The sequence below is a fragment of the Salvelinus fontinalis genome, chromosome 9, assembly GCF_029448725.1.
Source record: "Salvelinus fontinalis isolate EN_2023a chromosome 9, ASM2944872v1, whole genome shotgun sequence".
Lineage (NCBI taxonomy): Eukaryota > Metazoa > Chordata > Actinopteri > Salmoniformes > Salmonidae > Salvelinus > Salvelinus fontinalis.
The window spans coordinates 15,780,446-15,805,260 of NC_074673.1; the positions used below are offsets into that span (position 1 = coordinate 15,780,446).

The window sequence follows — 24,815 nt, forward strand, 5'->3', positions numbered from 1 at the left end:
TCCCCTGACCAGGCTGATGGATGGAGTAGGACCCTGACCCACTTCGACCTGGCCTCAGCCCTACTGATTAAAGCCAGGGGGTAGAGGTCAGGGCAGAAACAACACACACACACACACACACACACACACAACCAGAGAACGTTACTTTATCATGACCCACCATTGACAACTGACACATTACAGAGAGCTTGATGCCTTGTGGCTGATATGCGTCAAAGAGTTATTTTTTGTTGGTAACAGTATTAAAAAGTGTTTTTCTTGTTTACAGCACGTCTCTCAGCTGAGATCTTTTTAACACTCATTTCCTTTCCCACACTGAGCACACTCCCACGAGGCTCTGCATTAGAACACGGTGATGTCCGAGGACCCCAGAGAATGCTCTGGCATTCTGACAACATGAGGATCACTCATACACTCATTCACTGCACCCTTCATGTGGTTTTACCATTAAACCTTACTATATACATTTCTACTGCCAGGCAATATGAGCTGTTTCCAGCATCATATCAATAGATTTAAAGGCATTTCTCAGAGATGTTTCCAAGTGTCCTTGTGAATCACAGCCATCAGGAAACACGACTGTGACTTGGCATGTTCCTGACTTAAAAATGGCATGAAAACAAAATAATGTATCACTTATACAATTAAATCTTGAACCAATTAAAGTAGCTGCCCTTGGTATTGTACTGTTCCACCCGTTTGCTGCATGTTGCTATCAAGGTAGGGAGGCTAGCAACTTCAAACGTATCAAAAGTATTGACTCCCAACATTACAAATCACAAAAATATGTCCATGTACAACAAAATGCCTTGTTGTCTCTTGGTCCAGTGCTCTAACTTGTCACAGCCACTTACCCTCCTTCCATAGCTCTCTGATTAGCCCATATTTACATAGTGACCGGCGCCCTAATCCTTTCCTCTCTTTACTCCCCCTTCCCAGAATGCACTGGGCCCCAGGCAGGCCCCTGTCTCCCGGCTGTGCGGAGTGAGTGCAGGAGAGACCCAAATCCTCTGGATAATAGCCTAGCTGTCCCGCCGGCCATGATTGATGACTCAAGGGTCTCAGGCTCACATTAGCATCACAAAAGCCTAAAGCCAGCCTTTCAGTGGGAGGTCCCTGGCTGGCTAGGGAGAGATGGGGGAGACGGGAGAGAAGCTCTATAACTACTACGCACTTAAACACTACCATGGCTAAAGTTGCTGTATCTTTACTCCAGTCCAGCTCCATCCCCTGGGCGCTGTCTGGTCTGGTCTCCATATTTTCACACACAAACACAGAGGGCTACCTTGGGGTGTGGTCTGGTATGGGAATAATACAACCACCCATGTGATAAGAGACCTTAAAGCTTCAGAAACCTATGAAACAGGTGACCAACAAATGGTAAGTATGTTAAGACCATATTACGCATTGTATATTTAAAAAATACAGTGTTTACACTACCTTGTAGGTTACCAATAAAATGGGTGGATGGTGAAGTAGACATACTTGGTATTCACATCTCAAAAAATATAAATTAACTTACAATTTCAATAGAAAGTTAGCAAAAATAGATTAGATTTTGCAACCATGGAGAGGTAAATACTTGTATATTTTTTGAAAATTTACATTGATTAACTCTTTGGTCCTATCAGAGTTTACTTACTTACTAATAGCATTGCATACTCCAGATGATTCGTTTTTAAAATCATATGAGTAAAATATATTTCATTTTATTTGTAATAGTAAGCCAGACAAAATTAAACGTGCCTATTTATATAATGAATATGAGTTTGGGGGGCTAAGATTATTAAATATTAAAGCTTTAAACCTCTCACGAAAAGTTTCACTCATACATAAATTATACTTAAACCCAAAATGGTTCTCCAGTAGATTATTAAGAAAAGCTCACCCTTTGTTCAAAAATGGCTTTTTTAACTTCATACAGATTACAATTTCTCATTTCTGACTAATTGAAAAGGAAATTTTGTTTAAAGTATTGTCCTTTCTTAAACAAGCCATACAAAGCAGGTTACAAATTCAGTTTAATCCTCCAGAAAAGATAGAACAAATATTACAACAAATGTTATGGTTAAACTCAAATATATTGATTAATAAATGTTTAAAAATGGTGTTATATTTATTCATGATATTATGAATAGAAATGGAGGAGTTATGTCACATTTGCAGTTATCGAAAATATATGGGAATATCTGCTCAATCCAAATTTACAACTGGCGAAGGCAAGTGGAAAAGGGAGAAGGTAGGGAACTTGTTTGCCTGCCATATATTAAAGATACAATTTTTTTGAAAGGAACTGGCAGAAATAGAAAAATATACCAGTTTTATCAGAGGACAAAAATGTTGACAGCTGCGAGATTTTCAATGTACCAATTCCATGGCACAACTGGTACAAAAAATTACACTTGACTCAACACTTAAGAGTTTTTCAATTTAAATTATTATATAAAATTCTTGCCACCAACAGAATTCTATATACAGTTGAAGTCGGAAGTTTACATACACCATAGCCAAATACATTTAAACTCAGTTTTTCACAATTCAAATCAAATCAAATTTTATTTGTCACATACACATGGTTAGCAGATGTTAATGCGAGTGTAGCGAAATGCTTGTGCTTCTAGTTAAGACAATGTAGTAATAACCAACGAGTAATCTAACCTAACAATTCCACAACTACTACCTTATAAATTAGGGTGATTAGTGGGGCTTTATTACCCAGCAGCCCGGCCTGCTGGGTGTGCGGGATTGTTTTGTGTACAGGTTGTACATGCTTGTGTGTCACGGTTAGTGTACGTTGTCTTTTGGATTATTTTGTTCTCATTAATGTGTTGGAGCATTTACTTGGAGTGGTGTCGTGTTCACCTCTGTGTGATTAAATTAGTACGCTACTCTGAACTCTCTGTCTCCTTCCTCCACTACACCCCGGGCATTACAATATTCATATGAGATGAGTAATGTAGGGTATATAAACATAAAGTGGCATAGTTTAAAGTGGCTAGTGATACATGTATTACATAAAGATGGCAAGATGCAGTAGATGATATAGAGTACAGTATATACATATACATATGAGATGAGTAATGTAGGGTATGTAAACATTATATTAAGTGGCATTGTTTAAAGTGGCTAGTGATACATTTTTACATACATTTCCATCAATTCCCATTATTAAAGTGGCTGGAGTTGAGTCAGTATGTTGGCTGCGGCCACTAAATGTTAGTGGTGGCTGTTTAACAGTCTGATGGCCTTGAGATAGAAGCTGTTTTTCAGTCTCTCGGTCCCTTGCTTTGATGCACCTGTACTGACCTCGCCTTCTGGATGATAGCGGGGTGAACAGGCAGTGGCTCGGGTGGTTGTTGTCCTTGATGATCTTTATGGCCTTCCTGTGACATCGGGTGGTGTAGGTGTCCTGGAGGGCAGGTAGTTTGCCCCCGGTGATGCGTTGTGCAGACCTCACTACCCTCTGGAGAGCCTTACGGTTGTGGGCGGAGCAGTTGCCGTACCAGGCGGTGATACAACCTGACAGGATGCTCTCGATTGTGCATCTGTAGAAGTTTGTGAGTGCTTTTGGTGACAAGCCGAATTTCTTCAGCCTCCTGCGCCTTCTTCACAACGCTGTCTGTGTGGGTGGACCAATTCAGTTTGTCCGTGATGTGTACACCGAGGAACTTAAAACGTACTACCCTCTCCACTACTGTCCCGTCGATGGGGACAGTAGTGACATTTAATCCCAGTAAACATTCCCTGTCTTGGGTCAGTTAGGATCACTGCTTTATTTGAAGAATGTGAAATGTCAGAATAATAGTAGAGAGAATGATATATTTCAGCTTTTGTTTCTTTCATCACATTCCCAGTGGGTCAGACATTTACATACACTCAATTAGTATTTGGTAGCATTGCCTTTGAATTGTTTAACTTGGGTCAAACGTTTCAGGTAGCCTTCCACAAGCTTCCCACAGTAAGTTGGGTGAATTTTAGCCCATTCCTCCTGACAGAGCTGGTGTAACCGAGTCAGGTTTGTAGACCTCTTTGCTCGCACACGCTTTTTCAGTTCAGCCCACAAATTTTCTATTGGATTGAGGTCAGGACTTTGTGATGGCCACTCCAATACCTTGACTTTGTTGTCCTTAACTTCTTGCAACTATAGGGGGTGCTGTTTCGCATTAGCATAATTTGCTCTACACATTAAACGGCTTCCTACTCAATTCTTGCTTGTACAATATGCATATTATTATAATTATTGGATAGAAAACACTCTCTAGTTTCTATAGCCGTTGGAATTTTGTCTCTGAGTGAAACAGAACTCAATCTACAGCACTTTTCATGATAGGGAGTCAGATTTCAAACATTTTGGCCACTGATCTGGAGTCAGTTTAAAGGTCACTGTAAATGCTATAGAGAAACAGACACTGCTTACTTCTTCCCCTGGGTGTCAGTGCGTGATGACGCTTTGAATGGAGTCGATTGCGCAATCAGGGGCTGAATAAAACACTAAATACCGGAAGTAACTTCCTTTGGCTGCCTGCGCGTGGCGCGCTAAGGACATCCGACGCGCCTCCTTCCAAGCTTTAGTTTAGCCAGTAATATTTCTCCGGTCATATTTTTACTCGTTATAGGTGTTAACAGCATCATAAGGTAGTTAATTTGATCCGTTTTATAGCAATTTATATCCGTTTAGTGCGATTTTGAGGCATTTCTATGTGATGCTTTTTGAAGAGCCGGGCACGTTTTGGGGTCCCGGTCGAACGTTAGTGGGCATTTCGACAGACAAGAGGACATCTTTCGACCAAAAGAAGATTAGACCCAAGAAAGGATTCATTGCCCAAGATTCTGATGGAAGATCGCCTCATAGTAAGAAATATTTAAGATGATAAATCGTTGTTCTGTAGAAAAATGTTATACGCACGTTCCGCCATTTTGTTAGGTATAGCTTTGCTTGGCGCAACCTGTATTGAAAAGTAAGGATAATTTAAAAAATGTAATTCCGCGATTGTATTAAGAATTAAATTGTCTATCAATCGCTGTCCACCCTATATTTTTTAGTCAAGTTTATGAGTATTTATGTATAAGACTAGATCACTGTCTAATATGGTGCACGACATTTTCTGACCAGCTGGGCTACTTTTGTCATTGTCTAACCATGATTTTGGTGGCTAAATATGCACATTTTCGAACAAACTCTATATGTATGTTGTAATATGATGTTACAGGAGTGTCAGAAGGTTAGTGAAAAAATTAATATATTTTGGCGATGATAACGATATCGCTCTCTTTGGCTTGAATCAGTGCTCGGGTAACGTTTGCATATGTGGCATGCTAATATAACGATTTATTGTGTTTTCGCCGTAAAACACTTAGAAAATCTGAAATGTTGTCTGAATTCACAAGATCTGTGTCTTTCCATTGCTATGTGCTGTGTATTTTTAAGAAATGTTTTATGATGAGTAAATTGGTAATACAAGTTGCTCTCTGTAGTAATTCTAGTCACTTTGGTGAGATTTGTGATGGTGGCTGCAATGGCAAACTATGATTTATACCTGAAATATGCAAATTTTTCTAACAAAACCTATCCTATACCATAAATATGTTATCAGACTGTCATCTGATGAGGTTTTTTCTTGGTTAGTGGCTATCAATATCTTAGTTTAGCCAAATTGGTGATAGCTACTGGTGTTGAGAAAAAATGGTGGACAAAGAAAAAGGGTGCCTTTGGCTAACGTGTTTAGCTAATAGATTTACATATTGTGTCTTCCCTGTAAAACATTTTAAAAATCTGAAATGGTGGCTTTATTCACAAGATCTGTATCTTTCATTAGGTGTCTTGGACTTGTGATTTATTGATATTTAGATGCTACTATTTAATTGTGACGCTATGCTAGCGATGCTAATCAGTGTGGGGGGGGGGGGGGGGGGGGGGGTGCTCCCGGACCCGAGGCTCGTGAAAGGTTACGCCATTTTGCCACAACTTTGGAAGTATGCTTGGGGTCAATGTCCATTTGGATGACCCATTTGCGACCAAGCTTTAACTTCTTGACTGATGTCTTGAGATGTTGCTTCAATATATCCACATAATTTTCCTGCCTCATGATGCCATCTATTTTGTGAAGTGCACCAGTCCCTCCTGCAGCAAGGCACCCCCACAACATGATGCTGCCACCCCGTGCTTCACAGTTGGGATGATGTTCTTCGGCTTGCAAGCCTCACCCTTTTCCCCCCAAAAATGACAATGGCCATTACGGCCAAACAGTTCTATTTCTGTTTCATCAGACCAGAGGACATTTCTCCAAAAAGTACGATATTTGTCCCCATGTGCAGTTGCAAACTGTAGTCTGGCTTTTTTATGGCGGTTTTGGAGTAGTGGCTTCTTCCTTACTGAGTGGCCTTTCAGGTTATGTCGATATAGGACAAATTTTTACTGTGGATATAGATACTTTTGTACCTGTTTCCTCCAGCATCTTCACAAGGTCCTTTGCCGTTGTTCTGGGATTGATCTGCAGTTTCACACCAAAGTACGTTCATCTCTAGGAGACAGAACGTGTCTTGATGGCTGCATGGTCCCATGGTGTTTATACTTGCGTACTATTGTTTGTACAGATGAACGTGGTACCTTCAGGTGTTTGGAAATTGTTCCCAAGGATGAACCAGACTTGTGGAGGTCTCCAATTTCTTTTCTGAGGTCTTGGCTGATTTCTTTTGATTTTCCCATGATGTCAAGCAAAGTGGCACTGAGTTTGGAGGTAGGCATTGAAATACATCAACAGGTACACCTCCAATTGACTCAAATGATGTCAATTAGCCTATCAGGAGCTTCTAAAGTCATGACATCATCTTCTGAAATTTCCAAGCTGTTTAAAGGCACAGTCAACTTAGTGTATGTAAACTTCTGACCCACTGGAATTGTGATACAGTGAATTATAAGTGAAATAATCTGTCTGTTCACAATTGTTGTAAAAGTTATTTGTGTCATGCACAAAGTAGATGTCCTAACCGACTTGCCAAAACTATAGTTTATTAACAAGACATTTGTGGAGTGATTGAAAAACGAGTTTTAAGAACTCCAACCTAAAGTGTATGTAAACTTCCGACGTCAACTGTGTCATGACGTTGGCCTGGGGGTAGGTTTATGACAGTCATAAATACCTCTTCCCCCCTTTTTCCCCTCTCTACCCTACTGATGTGACATTTGAAAATCCTTTGGTTAACATAGAGATTCTGGGAACATCAGAAGGTGGGGGGAAATAAACTATATTCTGGTAATCCAACCAATTGAACATATGCGGTGGTACTTAATGAATATGATGTCAGTTCGGTTGTCATCTGAGACATTCTCATCAATAATTGGAGGACATAAACTCTACAGTGGAAAGTCTGCACATTGTAGTTATCAGATTCACATGGAATTGTTGTTCAATTTAAATGTTTGAATATAAAATTATTGGTGAAGAGATTAAATGTAATTTTAGCTTCCAAATGAGAGATTTGGGTTTTCATAAGGTTAGGGCTCTGCTCAATCAGTGGTCCGCCCCTGTGAAGAGACAGGGGTTATAAAACTTTTCAAACACACCCTTCTCTCGCTCCACTATATAAAGCCTTGACGAAAATATAACATCTCTGTTCCGAGGATGTGAGGACGACGGTCCATACGTTAAAAGGACTAACATGTCAACTACAGAACTAAGCCAACCTCAGCGTGAGCTTTGGTTGCGAATGGTATGAACTTTGAACTCTTATTCACTACAGAAGTGATACCTCCTAGCCGTTGAGTTAGCAACAGCAGCTGCAAACGTGGGCTAGGAAAGAACAGACAGAATATCCCGTCTACCACACAACAACGTTACTACAACGTATTCAATTTAGCAGAGACCTTCTTCAAAGGACAAAGGACTCGGTTGGGCAACACGGCTTTCCATCTACCACCAACCTACCGAAGCGCAGCTCAGAGTAGATCTTTTTTGCATTTTCCTTTTCCAAATGGGCGGTAATTTAGAATCCAATCTCCCTTTTCTTTGTGTAACCAGCTGTCATATCTGTTCCGTCCGCTAGGGACATTTTCCTTTATGACGTAATTTGTAATCAAGGTATGATTCATTCTGTGTATATGTAATTCTGTGTGATTAGTTAGGTATTTAGTAAATAAATAATTAAACCCAATTTTGTATTGCTGATTCAACTTGTTAGCCAGGGTTTGAGAAGATAGCCAAGAATTTACAACTTTCAGATGAGACTGAATTAAGGTGACGATTAATATTGACTGCTATTGTGGTAAAATATTACTAGGTCTTTAAGAGTTTATTCTGAAGATAACAGCTCTATAAATATTATTTTGTGGTGCCCCGACTTTCTAGTTAATCACATTTACATGATTACCTCAATCAGGTAATATTAATTACGGAGAAACTATTTTATAGAATAGCATGTCATATCACTTAATCCGGCATAGCCAAAGACACGACAACTGTATATGGGGCATATAACAATCTCAGCTCTGTAGATTTTGTTGCAAAGAGACAGAATCAATAGATCACTTATTCTGGTATTGCCCCTATGTAGCTTGTTTCTGGTCACATGTTCAGGAATGGTTAAAAAAAAAAATCACAACATGCACTTAACCCACTGTCCCTAGGCTGTCATTGAAAATCAGAATTTGTTCTTAACTTCTTATGGCTGCAAGGGGCAGTATTGAGTAGCCAGATAAAAGATGCCCATTTCAAACGGCCTCGTACTCAATTCTTGCTCGTACAATATGCATATTATTATTACTATTGGATAGAAAACACTCTCTAGTTTCTAAAACCGTTTGAATTATTTCTCTGAGTGAAACAGAACTCATTCTGCAGCACATTTCCTGACCAGGAAGTGGAATGTCTGAAATCGATGCTCTGTTCAACTTCCTGCCTATACATGGGCATAAAACGTAAGAGTCTACGTACACTTCATAGACCTTCCCCTGGTTGTCAAGAGGCTGTGAGAGAAGAAATTTTGTGTTCATTTTGTTCTGAATTGGAATACAAGCTCTTTGTATGACGTGTCCCTCATTTCCGGTACTCTTGGCAGCGCCAGTTGGACAGTGGGATTGCCTTCTGTTTAGCTGCCGTTATGGACGACTACTATCTCCGGTTCGGATTTTATTTGATACATGTGACCATATCATCGTAAAGTATGTTTTTTCAACATAGTTTAATCAGATGATTTAACTTTTTTCGGGAGTTTTGCCGTGTTCCGTTCTCTGACTCTGTTGACGTTGGAGAGATCCGTGCCACTTGGCAAGTGCCCATGCTAAATGAAGAGGGAAATTTGCCGTTCCAGATCCAAACAACGACTGTTCTGGACAAAGGACACCTTGTCCAACATTCTGACGGAAGATCACCAAAAGTAAGAAACATTTTATGATGCTATTTCTAATATCTGTCGTGCATGTGAACTGGTCGTCGGCGCCCAAGTGTTTCTGGCTATTGTGGCTACGCTAATATAACGCTACATTTTGTTTCGCTGTAAAACATTTAATAAATCGGAAATATTGTCTGGAATCACAAGATGCCTGTCTTTCAATTGCTGTACACTATGTATTTTTCAGAAATGTTTTATGATGAGTAATTAGGTATTTGACGTTGGTGTCTGTAAATATTATGGCTGCTTTCGGTGCAATTTCTGATTGTAGCTGAAATGTAAACTATGATTTATACCTGAAATATGCAAATTTTTCGAACAAAACATATGCTATACAATAAATATGTTATCAGACTGTCATCTGATGAAGTTGTTTCTTGGTTAGTGGCTATTTATATCTTTATTTGGTCGAATTTGTGATAGCTACTGATGGAGTAATAAACTGTTATAGTAAAAAAAGTGGTGTCTTTTGCTAACGTGGTTAGCTAATAGATTTACATATTTTGTCTTCCCTGTAAAACATTTTAAAAATCGGACATGTTGGCTGGATTCAAAAGATGTGTACCTTTCATATGCTGTATTGGACTTGTTAATGTGTGAAAGTTAAATATTAAAAAAATATATATTTTGAATTTCGTGCCCTGCACTTTGAGCTGGCTGTTGTCATAAATGTACCGACGTCGGGCTTGCACGCCAAACAGGTTAACTGACTTGCCTAGTAAAATAAAGGATAAAAAAAAAAAATTAAGGAGAAAAAAAGGTTGTTAAGACATATTAGGTTAATGTATTGCATCTAGAGAGGCATAAAAGATAAGGTAAGATAAAAAACAAAAAGTATATTACTTCTGGACCTGTTAACCCTGAAAGGAAATAGACCTAGAGGTGTGAACAAAAAGCTCTAGCCTTGGCCCTGTGTACCTAAACCAGATGGTGCTGCTCTGACCAATCCCTTAGCTTGGATAGGGAGCTTCGTCTGATACCATCTATAGCTCCAATGTAGGTGTTTCCCTCAGAGCAGTCAATGGGTGCAGCCGTAACTCCCCGACAAATACACACACACACACACACACACACACACACACACACACACACACACACACACACACACACACACACACACACACACACACACACACACACACTGACTCTATCCCGACCAGCTGCCCATTGTAGATCGCTTAACACGGTACATTATGATCCCCCAGCCCCCCCCCCCACTCCCATTTAGAGAATGGGCCAGAGAAAGACTTCAAGGCCAAAGTCAGATTGTCTGACACCATGACGATGGCTTCTCTCATTATCAACATAGCCCTCCAGCCCTCCCTATGGACGCCTCCCCTCTCCACCAATCACAATGCACTTCCTTATACAAAAGGAGCCACTGGTCAGCCAAATACGCACATGAGAACAAATTAATCAAATCACATTTTATTTGTCACATGCGGCAAATACAACAGGTACCGTGAACTACTTGCTTACAAGATTGTCATCCAAGATGGCATAGCAGTCAGACGTCATTTTGTCCTCGTATTGTTGTGTCCTGTGTATATATATATATATATTTACACCTTTCTTCGCATATCTTTTATATATTTTATTATCCAAGTACTCAACTACAAAAAGCTTTCCAGCAACCCGCCTCACCAATTACAAAAAAAAAGTATTATTTACCTCAAATCTGAAAATCCACAATAGAAGCTAGCCAGAAGCTAACCAGACGCTAGACAGATACTAGCCAGAAGCTTGCCAGAAGCTAGCCAGAAGCTACCCAGAAGTTAACCAGAAGCTAGCCAGAAGCTAACCTGAAGCTACCCAGAAGTTAGCCGGTTTACTGGCTAACGTTAGTATTTCAGCTAACCACGTTTTGTGGTCATCCGCTATTCCTTTAGCTCGATAATCTATTGGCACTTTTGTACAACGCGACTCAGACCAGAACATACCGGACCTATTTTTCTCAATATCCCCGGATTTCAACCGCAAGCTCTGGACATTTACACCTTGATTTCTCAGCTAGCTAGCTGCAAACCGTGTGTCTATTGGCTTACGTCGATCCCGGAGCAAACTTAAATTATTCCGGAGCTAGCCAGCTGAAGAGTTCCATCAGCCATTCCTGGGCTACAATCACCTATCCGGACCCGTTTTACTACAAATGCGGAGCCCCACCGGGCCTTCACGACTGACTACCAACGTTATCTGCCCGAGGGAGTTATCCAACTGGCACCTCCGTCGCGACGTTACCTGAACGGTCATCTGGGGCCCGCTAATCGTTAGCTGTCTTATCGGCTGCTATCTGAATAAGTTTATCGGACAATTTTTCCTTGGTCACTATAACTATATCTATTTTGCCAATTGGATTGATCCCCTCTACCACACGGAACCCCACTAATCTACCGACGGAAACGCACGAGGTGACTAAAAATAGACCTCCATCCTATGCTATCTTGCTACCGATAGCCAGCTACCCGGCCATCTGTCTGGATCGCCGTGACCCTAACCAACCTTTACTCACTGTACCCTTATGATCACTTGATTAAGCATGCCTCTCCTTAATGTCAATATGCCTTGTCCATTGCTGTTCTGGTTAGTGTTTATTGGCTTATTTCACTGTAGAGCCTCTAGCCCTGCTCACTATACCATATCCAACCTTTCAGTTCCACCACCCACATATGCGATGACATCACCTGGTTTCAATGATGTTTCTAGAGACAATATCTCTCTCATCATCACTCAATACCTAGGTTTACCTCCACTGTATTGACATCCTACCATACTGTACATTATTCCTTGAAGCTATTTTATCGCCCCCAGAAACTTCCTTTTACTCTCTGTTCTAGACGTTCTAGACGACCAATTCTCATAGCTTTTAGCCGTACCCTTATCCTACTCCTCCTCTGTTCCTCTGGTGATGTAGAGGTGAATCCAGGCCCTGCAGTACCTAGCTCCACTCCTATTCCCCAGGCGCTCTCTTTTGATGACTTCTGTAACCGTAATAACCTTGGTTTCATGCATGTTAACATTAGAAGCCTCCTCCCTAAGTTTGTTTTGTTCACTGCTTTAGCACACTCTGCCAACCCGGATGTTTTAGCCGTGTCTGAATCCTGGTTTAGGAAGACCACCAAAAATTCTGATATTTTCATGCCTAACTACAAGATTTTCAGACAAGATAGAACGGCCAAAGGGGGCGGTGTTGCAATCTACGGCAAAGATTGCCTGCAGAGTTCTGTTTTACTATCCAGGTCTGTTCCCAAACAATTTGAACTTCTACTTTTAAAAATCCACTTCTCTAAAATCAAGTCTCTCACCGTTGCCGCCTGCTATAGACCACCCTCTGCCCCCAGCTGTGCTCTGGACACCATATGTGAACTGATTGCCCCCCATCTATCTTCAGAGCTTTTGCTGCTAGGCGACCTAAATTGGAACATGCTTAACACCCCAGCCATCCTACAATCTAAGCTTGATGCCCTCAATCTCACACAAATTATCAATGAACCTACCAGGTACCACCCCAAATCCGCAAACATGGGTACCCTCATAGATATCATCCTAACCAACTTGCACTCCAAATACACCTCTGCTGTTTTCAACCAAGATCTCAGCGATCACTGCCTCATTGCCTGCATCCGTAATGGGTCAGCGGTCAAACGACCTCCACTCATCACTGTCAAACGCTCCCTGAAACACTTCAGCGAGCAGGCCTTTCTAATCGACCTGGCCGGGGTATCCTGGAAGGATATTGATCTCATCCCGTCAGTAGAGGATGCCTGGTTATTTTTTTTAAATGCCTTCCTCACCAAAAAAGCATGTCCCATTCAAGAAATTTAGAACCAGGAACAGATATAGCCCTTGGTTCTCTCCAGACCTGACTGCCCTTAACCAACACAAAAACATCCTATGGCGTTCTGCATTAGCATCGAACAGCCCCCGTGATATGCAACTTTTCAGGGAAGCTAGAAACCAATATACACAGGCAGTTAGAAAAGCCAAGGCTAGCTTTTTCAAGCAGAAATTTGCTTCCTGCAACACAAACTCAAAAAAGTTCTGGGACACTGTAAAGTCCATGGAGAATAAGAACACCTCCTCCCAGCTTCCAACTGCACTGAAGATAGGAAACACTGTCACCACCGACAAATCCACTATAATTGAGAAATTCAATAAGCATTTTTCTACGGCTGGCCATGCTTTCCACCTGGCTACCCCAACCCCGGTCAACAGCACTGCCCTCCCATTTCTCTTTCTCCCAAATACAGTCAGCTGATGTTCTGAAAGAGCTGCAAAATCTGGACCCTTACAAATCAGCCGGGTTAGATAATCTGGACCCTTTCTTTCTAAAACTATCTGCTGAAATTGTTGCCACCCCTATTACTAGCCTTTTCAACCTCTCTTTCGTGTCGTCTGAGATTCCCAAAGATTGGAAAGCGGCTGCGGTCATCCCCCTCTTCAAAGGGGGGGACACTCTTGACCCAAACAGCTACAGACCTATATCTATCCTACCCTGCCTTTCTAAGGTCTTCGAAAGCCAAGTCAACAAACAGATTACCGACCATTTCGAATCCCACCATACCTTCTCCGCTATGCAATCTGGTTTCAGAGCTGGTCATGGGTGCACCTCAGCCACGCTCAAGGTCATAAACGATATCTTAACCGCCATCGATAAGAAACAATACTGTGCAGCCGTATTCATTGAACTGGCCAAGGCTTTTGACTCTGTCAATCACCACATCCTCATCGGCAGACTCGACAGCCTTGGTTTCTCTAATGATTGCCTCGCCTGGTTCACCAGCTACTTCTCTGATCGAGTTCAGTGTGTCAAATCGGAGGGTCTGTTGTCCGGGCCTCTGGCAGTCTCTATGGGGGTGCCACAGGGTTCAATTCTTGGACCGACTCTCTTCTCTGTATACATCAATGATGTCGCTCTTGCTGCTGGTGAGTCTCTGATCCACCTCTACACAGACGACACTATTCTGTATACTTCTGGCCCTTCTTTTGACACTGTGTTACCAACCCTCCAGGCGAGCTTCAATGCCATACAACTCTCCTTCCGTGGCCTCCAATTGCTCTTAAATACAAGTAAAACTAAATGCATGCTCTTCAACCGATCGCTGCCTGCACCTGCCCGCCTGTCCAACATCACTACTCTGGACGGCTCTAACTTAGAATATGTGGACAACTACAAATACCTAGGTGTCTGGTTAGACTGTAAACTCTCCTTCCAGACTTCCAAACATCTCCAATCCAAAGTTAAATCTAGAATTGGCTTCCTATTCCGCAACAAAGCATCCTTCACTCATGCTGCCAAACATACCCTTGTAAAACTGACCATCCTACCAATCCTCGACTTCAGTGTTGTCATTTACAAAATAGCCTCCAAAACCCTACTCAATAAATTGGATGCAGTCTATCACAGTGCCATCCGTTTTGTCACCAAAGCCCCATATACTACCCACCACTGCGACCTGTACACTCTCGTTGGCTGGCCCTCGCTTCATACTCGTCGCCAAACCCACTGGCTCCAGGTCATCTACAAGACCCTGCTAGGTAAAGTCCCCCCTTATCTTAGCTCGCTGGTCACCACAGCAGCACCTACCTGTAGCACGCGCTCCAGCAGGTATATCTCTCTGGTCACCCCCAAAACCAATTCTTCCTTTGGCCGCCTTCCAGTTCTCTGCTGCCAATGACTGGAACGAACTACAAAAATCTCTGAAACTGGAAACACTTATCTCCCTCACTAGCTTTAAGCACCAGCTGTCAGAGCAGCTCATAGATTACTGCACCTGTACATAGCCCATCTATAATTTAGCCCAAACAACTACCTCTTCCCCTACTGTATTTATTTATTTATTTTGCTCCTTTGCACCCCATTATTTCTATCTCTACTTAGCACATTCTTCCACTGCAAACCAACCATTACAGTGTTTTTACTTGCTATATTGTATTTACTTCGCCATCATGGCCTTTTTTATATTTTCATTTATTTAAATATATATTTTGTTTCCCTTCTCCTCCCTTATCTCACCTCACTTGCTCATATTGTATATAGACTTATTTTTCACTGTATTGTTGACTGTATGTTTGTTTTACTCCATGTGTAACTACGTGTTTTTGTATGTGTCGAACTGCTTTGCTTTATCTTGGCCAGGTCGCAATTGTAAATGAGAACGTGTTCTCAACTTGCCTACCTGGTTAAATAAAGGTGAAATACAAAACAAGCCCTTAAGGCATGCTGTTGTATGCTTGCAGGGATTTTGAGGATGCTTGTTAATAGAACAATTTCCATTTCAGCGGTTCTTCCAGACCACACGGTTTCAAAATCAGATTAATGCGTGAACATCTAAGAAGGCTGCTTTACAGCAGATGCCGGTAGCCTCCACTCAAAATAAAGTACTTCAGTGGTTTTAGAATGACTCCAAACTTCAGCCCAGTCTATGATGAATTTGGAGTATACCCTGGGGAGGCCACAGACCACGTCCTGGTTTGGCATTCATCGCAATTTTCAAAATTAAAAAGCCTGTGTGTGTGCGAATGCAAAGTATATATACAGCAGACAGGCGCTCTAAGAAAAAAACACATTCCCTCTCTCCCAAACTGTGATCTACTACTTCAACTCATGGCCCATCAGCCAACAGGTAAGGAGCGAGAGTCAGTGTGAGTGAATGGTGCAGGTTGGTACAGCCTTTGGTTGGTTTTAATGGGAGTAATTAGCCATGCTTCCTGTGTGTTGGGTCTTCTCGGTGTTCTGACAGAGGCTTGGATGAAAATATTACACCAGCATGCTGGAAATCACACATGTAAAAATAGAAACATCCTTAAGTGACCTCCCTGCAGGCCTTACGATGCCTGATGAATGTGTTAACCTTTCAAGGTTAACTTCAACCCCCAAAAATGTACTGTATATCATACATTAGTCAGTCTAAACAAATGTACAGTGATGGAGAGAATGAAAGAGAGTTGTGACCTCTCGCATATTCTCCTCCTATCTCAATGATACTTTCTGTTACCATTAACTCATTACCTGTCTTTCTGTCTCTGTGTGGGCCTTCACACCAAGTATCTAGCAAGTCTTTCAAAGGTACAAATTGTCCCTGGAATAAGAAGAGAGTTTAACACAATGACCTACAGATGAACACCTAGTGCTCTTTTCTGAACTAAACACTCTAGACATACACATGCCTGTGAGGAGAGAGGCTCTGTTTGGAACACGTTCTACCTCTGAAGGCCATGGAGTCATTGGTAACAAACAATGATGTGCCAAGAGCCTCATTCACTCCATTTTACCTTGAAAAAGAGAGAGAGAGAGCGAGAGGGAGAGAGAGAGAGAGAACGGAGAGAGAGAGTACGGAGAGAGAGAGTACGGAGAGACAGAGAGAGAGTACAGAGAGAGAGTACAGAGAGAGAGTACGGAGAGAGAGTACAGAGAGAGAGAAAGTATGGAGAGAGAGTACGGAGAGAGAGTACGGAGAGAGAGAGGTCATGATCAGATGAGCTCCTGCATTTTTCAGCATGTTCTTAAAAAAAGATAGATTTTGAGTTAGATAAACTTGGATTTTTTGTCAGGAACACATACAGGATGCTACCCTCTACAACATAACCTTCACTCAAAATCAAGACCTACAACCTGATTTTGGACGGAATTACGGAATCACCTGGAAGGCTTACAACTACTAAAGATTATTATTCCAATGCTACACAGCAAATGCTCTGGAAAACAACAGAAACCTGAAAACACCATCCAACCTGGAACTAAGTGAGTAATGTTTAGTCTATATTTTATTTCCCAAAGCCAAGAAGAAAAATACATTACATTAAGGGGAGACAGTCTAGAACCAAACTGTTACAGACCTATATCCATCTTGCCATGCCTTTCTAAAGTCTTCAAAAGCTAAGTGAACAAACAGATCACTGACCATTTCGATTCCCACCGTACCTTCTCCGCTATGCAATCTCGTTTCCGAGCTGGTCACGTGTGCACCTCAGCCACGCTCAAGGTCCTAAACGATATCATAACCGCCATCGATAAAAGACAGTACTGTGCAGCCGTCTTCATCGACCTGGCCAAGGCTTTCGACTGTCTATCACCGTATTCTTATCGGCATACTCAACAGCCTTTGTTTCTCTAATAGCTGCTTCGCCTGGTTCACTAACTACTTCTCAGATAGAGTTCATTGTGTCAAATCGGAGGGCCTGTTGTCCGGACCCCTGGCAGTTTCTATGGGGGTGCCACAGGGTTCAATTCTCGGGCCGACTCTTTTCTCTGTATATATCAATGATGTTGCTCTTGCTGCGGGTGATTCTTTGATCCACCTCTACGCAAACGACAACATTCTGTATACATCTAGCCCTTCTTTGGACACTGTGTTAACTTCACTAGGGTAGTGGGCAGCATTCGGAATTTTGGATGAAAAGCGTGTCCAAATTAAACTGCCTGCTACTCAGGCCCATAAGATAGGATATGCATATAATTAGTATATTTGGATAGAAAACACTCTAAAGTTTCCAGAACTGGTAAAATAATGTCTGTGAGTATAACAGAACTGATATGGCAGGCGAAAACCCGAGGAAAATCCAACTAGGAAGTACTATTATTTTGAAAGGCTGTTTTTCCATTGAAAGCCTATCCACCATACAAAGACTTAGGACCCAGTTCACGAGCTCTGTGGCTTCCTCTACACATGGCCAGTCTTACGGCATTGTTTCAGGCTTTTCCTCTGAAAAATGAGGGATATACAGCACTTTCAATCAGTGGCCAGTGGAAATTTCCATTCATCAGCCATGCGCCTGGTCGGGAACGCGCCTTTCTTGTTTCTCCTTTCCTATTGACGAAGCTTTTGTCCGGTTGAAATATTATTGATTATTTATGACAAGAACAACCGGAGGATTGATTTTAAACATCGTTTGGCATGTTTCTACTAACGTTTATTGTACTTTTTGTGGACTTTGTCTGGACTTGTTAGTGCACGCGCCTTAAGCATTCAGATTACTGGACAAAACGTGCGAACAAAAAGGAGGTATTTGGTCATAAAGAGGGACATTATCGAACAAAACAAACATTTATTTTCTAACATGTAGACCTGGGAGTGCCACCTGATGAAGATCATCAAAGATAAGTGATTAATTTTAATGCTATTTCTGACTTTTGTGACACTCTCCTTGGATGGAAAATGGTTGTATGGGTTTCTGTGGCTAGGTGCAGACTAACATAATCGCAAAGTGTGCTTTCTCTGTAAAGCCTTTTTGAAATCTGACACAGCGGTTGCATTAAGGAGAAGTTTATCTTTATTCGTATGTTTAACACTTGTATCTTTTATCAATGTTGATGATGAGTATTTCTGTAATTTGATGTGGCTCTCTGCACTTTCACCAGATGTTTGTTTGAGACAATGCATTTCTGACCAAAACGCGCCAATGTAAACTGAGATTTCTGGATATAAATATGAACTTTATCGAACAAAACATTAATGTATTGTGTAACATGAAGTCCTATGAGTGCCATCTGATGAAGATCATCAAAGGTTAGTGATTAATTTGATCTCTTTTTCTGATTTTTGTGACTCCTCTCTTTGGTTGGAAAAATGGCTGTATGGTTTTCTGTGACTAGGTGCTGACCTCACATAATAGCATGGTGTGCTTTCGCAGTAAAGCCTTTTTGAAATCGGACACTGTGGTTGGATTTACAAGACGTTTATCTTTAAAATGGTGGATAATACTTGTATGTTTGAGGAATTTTAATTATGGGATTTCTGTTGTTTTAAATTTGTCGCCCTGCAATTTCACTGGCTGTTGTCGAGGTGGGACGCTAGCTTGTATCAGAGAGGTTAACAAACCTCCAAACGAGCTTTAACGCCATACAATACTCATTCCGTGGCCTCCAACAGCTCTTAAATACTAGTAAAACAAAATGCATGCTCTACAACCGATCGCTGCCCGCACCCGCCCGCCCGACTAGCATCACTACTCTGGACGGTTCTGACTTAGAATATGTGGACAACTATAGGTAGGTGTCTAGATAGACTGTAAACTCTCCTTCCAGACTCACATTAAGCATCTCCAATCCAAAGTTAAATCTAGAATCGGCTTCCTTTTCGCAACAAAGCCTCCTTCGCTCATGCTGCCAAACCTACCCTCGTAAAACTGAATATCCTACCGATTCTTGACTTCGGCGATGTAATTTACAAAATAGCCTCCAACACTCTACTCAGCAAATTGGATGCAGTCTATCACAGTGCCATCCGTTTTGTCACCAAAGCCCCATATACCACCCACCACTGCGACCTATATGCTCTTGTTGGCTGGTCCTCGCTTCATATTCGTCGACAAACCCACGAACTCCAGGTCATCTACAAGACTTTGCTAGGTAAAGCTCCGCTTTATCTCAACTCACTGGTCACCATAGCAGCACCCACCCGTAGCACGCGCTCCAGTAGGTATATTTCACTGGTCATCCCCAAAGCCAACACCTCCTTTGGCCGCCTTGTTCTCTGCTGCCAATGGAACAAATTGCAAAAATCACTGAAATTGGAGACTTATATCTCCCTCACTAACTTTAAGTGTCAGCTGTCAGAGCAGCTTACCGATCGCTGCAGCTGTACACAGCCCATCTGTAAATAGCCCATCCAACCAACTACCTACCTCATCCCCATATTAGTTTTTCTGCTTATTTGCACACCAGTATTTCTACTTGCACATCCTCATCTGCACATACAGTGCGGAGAACAAGTATTTGATACACTGCCGATTTTGCAGGTTTTCCTACTTACAAAGCATGTAGAGGTCTGTAATTTTTATCATAGGTACACTTCAACTGTGAGAGACAGAATCTAAAACAAAATTCCAGAAAATCACATTGTATGATTTTTTTAGTAATTATGATAAAAAAAAAATAATTTGCATTTTATTGCATGACATAAGTTCCGTAAAAATGTTTTACAGCGAAAACACAATATATATTTATGTTAGCTCACCACAATAGCCAAACACACAACGCCATGTTTTCACCGCAAACATAGCTTTCACAAAACCCACAAATAGAGATAGAATTAAGATATAATTCAAACAGTTTTAGAAACTTCAGAGTGTTTTCTATCCAATAGTAATAATAATATGCATATCGTATGATCTAGAACAGAGTACGAGGCCGTTTAATTTGGGCACGATTTTTTCCCAAAGTGAAAACAGCGCCCCCTATTTCTAAGAGGTTTTAAGGCTGCCAAGCTTGGTACAAGTTCAATTAGCACTGAAGTGTCAAGTGAGAGCTGTCAAAGCCCTTTAGCCCAACAATGGCAGGAGAGTCGCACAGTGTACTCCAACCAAATGGAGAGGCCTTAGAAGCTGCATCCTGCTGTTCAGATGTAATTAAAATACAGTATTCTGTGTATGTAAAGGCAAGAAAAGATCACAAAATGAAGCTCCTTAAGGAAAATCAAGAGACACTTTTTGCTGACTATTATAAAAATGGGAACATCAGCAACCTAATCTTCCGACAACAGTCCAGCACAACAACACCCCCTTAACCAGACCCGGAGTGCCTGAGGTGGAGAGAGACATATCTGCACTCTGGACTGTGGTGAGACAACTTCAACAATATAAAAAGCAAGAGTAGGAGAAGAACAGAGCACTAGAGGAGAGGATCAGACTGGTGGAGGACAGGGTGAGGGGGATGGCGTGTGACAGAGAACAACCCACTAGAGAGGTGGCCACCCACGCAGAGAAGCCAGCAGAACAGCCCACCTCAGCTCCCGACAAAAGTTTTGACACCACAGCAGAACAGTCCACACCAGACCCTGATCATAGCGTTGACATCAAAGCAGAACAGACAATTGAAGAACCCCAATCCCAGGGAATCTCACCCCATCTGAGCACTCCCCCTGTCAAGTCACCCTGATAGCCCTCCTGACAACCCCCCCACACCCACTGAGGACATACACAATACACAGATTGTACTCCTTATGGACTCAAATGGGAAATTTATTCAAGAAAATAAACTTTTTCCCAAACACAGTGTGTCTAAACTCCGGTGCCAAACACCCAGCGCGCCCTAGACCTTCTGTCTGAGGACCAACTAGGTTCACCTAGCCACATAATAATACACACAGGCACAAATGACCTGAGAACACAGCAGGAAAGGGTGGCCACAGCACTGAAGGGAGTGATTGAAAAAGCTTCTTCTACTTTCCCCAATGCACAAGTGGTTATCTCCACCCTGCTACCACGAAAAGACTTCCACCCTGCTACCATACAGCGGGTAAACACAAGAATTTCCCGTGACTGTGCCTCAAAACCAAATGTTTTCCTGACACACCACTCCACCCTGGACTTGAACAGCCTCTTTTACCAGGTCCACCTATACAAGGCAGCAGTGCCCACCTTCGCCCGGACTCTAATGGACATCGCTCTCAAACGCAGCCCCAACACTTCACACAGGAGCAACAGATCAATAGACACCCAGCCCAGACCTGCGGGACCTGCGGGACCCCCCCCCAAGACCTACACTTAGAGGACCCATGCCGAGAGGACCTACATCCACACCACAACACTACCAGCCACATACACACCCCCACCCCAACCAATCAACACCCCCCCAAATCAACCATGCCCACACCCCATTTAGGCCCCCTCAGATCAGACCTATGCCCCTCCTGCCCACCCCATGCACCCCACCCCCGCAAAGAGGGTCTCAACATAGAAGTCACACATACGTCCAGGCCGTGAGCGGGCAAACAGGCCCAACGCCCACTCTAACACTAGCCCAAGCCAATGGCATGTACCAGATGCTCAGCAGGCTCTGCTCACACTTACTGGCCTGAGGCCAAACCACACGACCAACTACATTGGACACTTTATGGAACACAAAGCCTTCACTATCTCATCCTGGAATATCCAGGACCTGAGGTCATCTGTCTTTGGCCTATAGAGCAGTAACCTGGACTTCATCAAAGAAATAGGAAATACAGACATTGTCATCCTACAAGAAACCTTGTATAGAGGAGACGGACCCACTGATTTCCCTCTAGGTTAACGAGAGCTGGTAGTCCCATCCACATATCTACCAGGTGTGAAACAGGGAAGGGACTCAGGGGGGCAGGCTAATTTGGTATAGAGCAGACCTGACTCACTCCATTAAATTAACTTCTTCTGGCTGCAAGCCCGAGGCCAGCCACAATCTGACAACAGCCACTTCAAGTGCAGGGCGCAAAATTCAAAATATATTTTTTAGAAATATTTAACTTTCACACATTAACTTCTTGCGACTACAGGGGGTGCTGTTTACTCATTAGCATATTTGCATTACAGATTAAACGGCTTCCTACTCTCCTACTTTATCGTACAATATACATATTATTACTATTATTGGATAGAAAACAGTCTCTAGTTTCTATAGCCGTTGGAATTTTGTCTCTGAGTGGAACAGAACTCATTCTACAGCAATTTCCCTGACATGGATTCAGATTTCACACATTTTGGCCCCTGATCTGGAGTCAGTTTAAAGGCCACTGTGAATGCTATAAGGATACGGACACTGCTTACGTCTTCCCCTGGATGCCTTTACGTGATGACGCTTTGAATGGTATCGATTGCCCAATCACAGCCACTATAAAACAAAAACACGTGTAGGTAGGAACTCCTTTCCAGCTGCGCCGGACGCACGGTGGACACCGACCCGTTCTTTTTCCAAGCATTAGTGGAGCCAGTAATATTTCTCAGGTCATGTTTTTACTCGTTATAGGAGTTAAAAACATCATAAGGTAGTTAATTTAAACCGTTTTATAGCAATTTATATCCGTTTAGTGCGCATTTTGGGACATTTATTTCTGAGACTTTTTGAAGAGCCGGGCAGGTTTCCAGTTCATGCCGAACGCAGTTGGCATTTCCACATGGCAAGAGGACAGCTTTCGACCAAAAGACGATTAGACCCAAGAAAGGATTCTTTGCCCAAGATTCTGATGGAAGAACAGCTCAAAGTAGGAACAATTTATTATGATAAATCGTGTTTCTGTCGAGAAATGTTAATCGCTTATGACGCCATTTTGTTTGACGTAGCTTCGCTTGGCGCAAACTGTATTGAAAAGTAAGGATAATTAAAAAAATGTAAATCAGCGATTGTATTAAGAATTAAATTGTCTATCAATCGCTGTCCACCCTATATTTTTTAGTCACGTTTATGAGTATTTATGTATACGACTAGATCACTGTCTAATATGGCGCACGACATTGTCTGACCAGCTGGGCAACTTTTGTCATTGTCTAACCATGATTTTGGTGGCTAAATATGCACATTTTCGAACAAACTGTATATGGATTGTGTAATATGATGTTACAGGAGTGTCATCGGAAGAATTCTGAGAAGGTTAGTGAAAAAATTCATATATTTTGGCGATGTTTACGTTATCGCTCTCTTTGGCTAGAATCAATGCTCTGGTAACGTTTGAATATGTGGTATGCTAATATAACGATTTATTGTGTTTTCGCTGTAAGACACTTAGAAAATCTGAAATATTGTCTGTATTCACAGGATCTGTGTCTTTCGATTAGTGTATGCTGTGTATTTTTCCGAAATGTTTGATGATTAGTAATTAGGTAAACACGTTGCTCTATGTATTTATTCTAGTCCATTTGTGACGGTGGGTGCAATTGTAAACTATGACATCTACCTGAAATATGCACATTTTTCTAACAAAACCTATCCTATACCATAAATATGTTATCAGACTGTCATCTGATGAGGTTTTTTCTTGGTTAGTGGCTATCAATATCTTAGTTTAGCCGAATTGGTGATAGCACCTGATGGAGTAAGAAACTGATGGAGTTAGAAAAGTGGTGTCTTTTGCTAACGTGGTTAGCTAATAGATTTACATATTTTGTCTTCCCTGTAAAACGTTTTAAAAATCTGAAATGGTGGCTTTATTCACAGGATCTGTATCTTTCATTAGGTGTCTTGGACTTGTGATTTAATGATATTTAGATGCTACTATTTAATTGTGACGCTATGCTAGCGATGCTAATCAGTGTGGGGGGGGGGGGGGGGGGGGGGGGGGGTGCTCCCGGATCCGGGGTAGATGCTCGTTAGAGGTTAACAAGTCCAATACAGCAAATGAAAGGTACACATCTTGTGAATCCAGCCAACATGTCCAATTTTTTAAATGTTTTACAGCGAAAACAGCACGTATATTTATGTTAGCTCACCACCAAATACAAAAAAGGACAGACATTTTTCACAGCACAGGTAGCATGCACAAAGCCAACCTAACTAACCAAGAACCAACCAAATTAACCAACAAACAACTTCATTAGATGACAGTCTTATAACATGTTATTCAATAAATCTATGTTTTGTTCAAAAAATGTGCATATTTCAGGTATAAATCATAGTTTACATTGCAGCTACAATCAGAAATTGCACCGAAAGCAGCCAGAATAATTACAGACACCAACGTCAA

General features: G+C 41.8%; 1 protein-coding gene across 4 annotated transcripts in view; it reads right to left on the reverse strand.

The window, feature by feature from the left end:
• The window catches only part of tead1a (TEA domain family member 1a), a 119,673-nt gene that overhangs the window by 39,539 nt on the left and 55,319 nt on the right, over positions 1–24,815 (reverse strand). Inside the window, exon 1 of one of the 4 annotated variants that reach the window (XM_055933538.1) lies at positions 855–1,361. The exons of the other annotated variants lie outside the window; for them this stretch is intronic. Coding sequence (XP_055789513.1) covers positions 855–1,257 — 403 coding nt within the window. The 5' untranslated portion in view covers positions 1,258–1,361. Of the gene's footprint in view, positions 1–854; positions 1,362–24,815 lie in introns of those variants that run through there. 4 annotated transcript variants of the gene reach the window in all.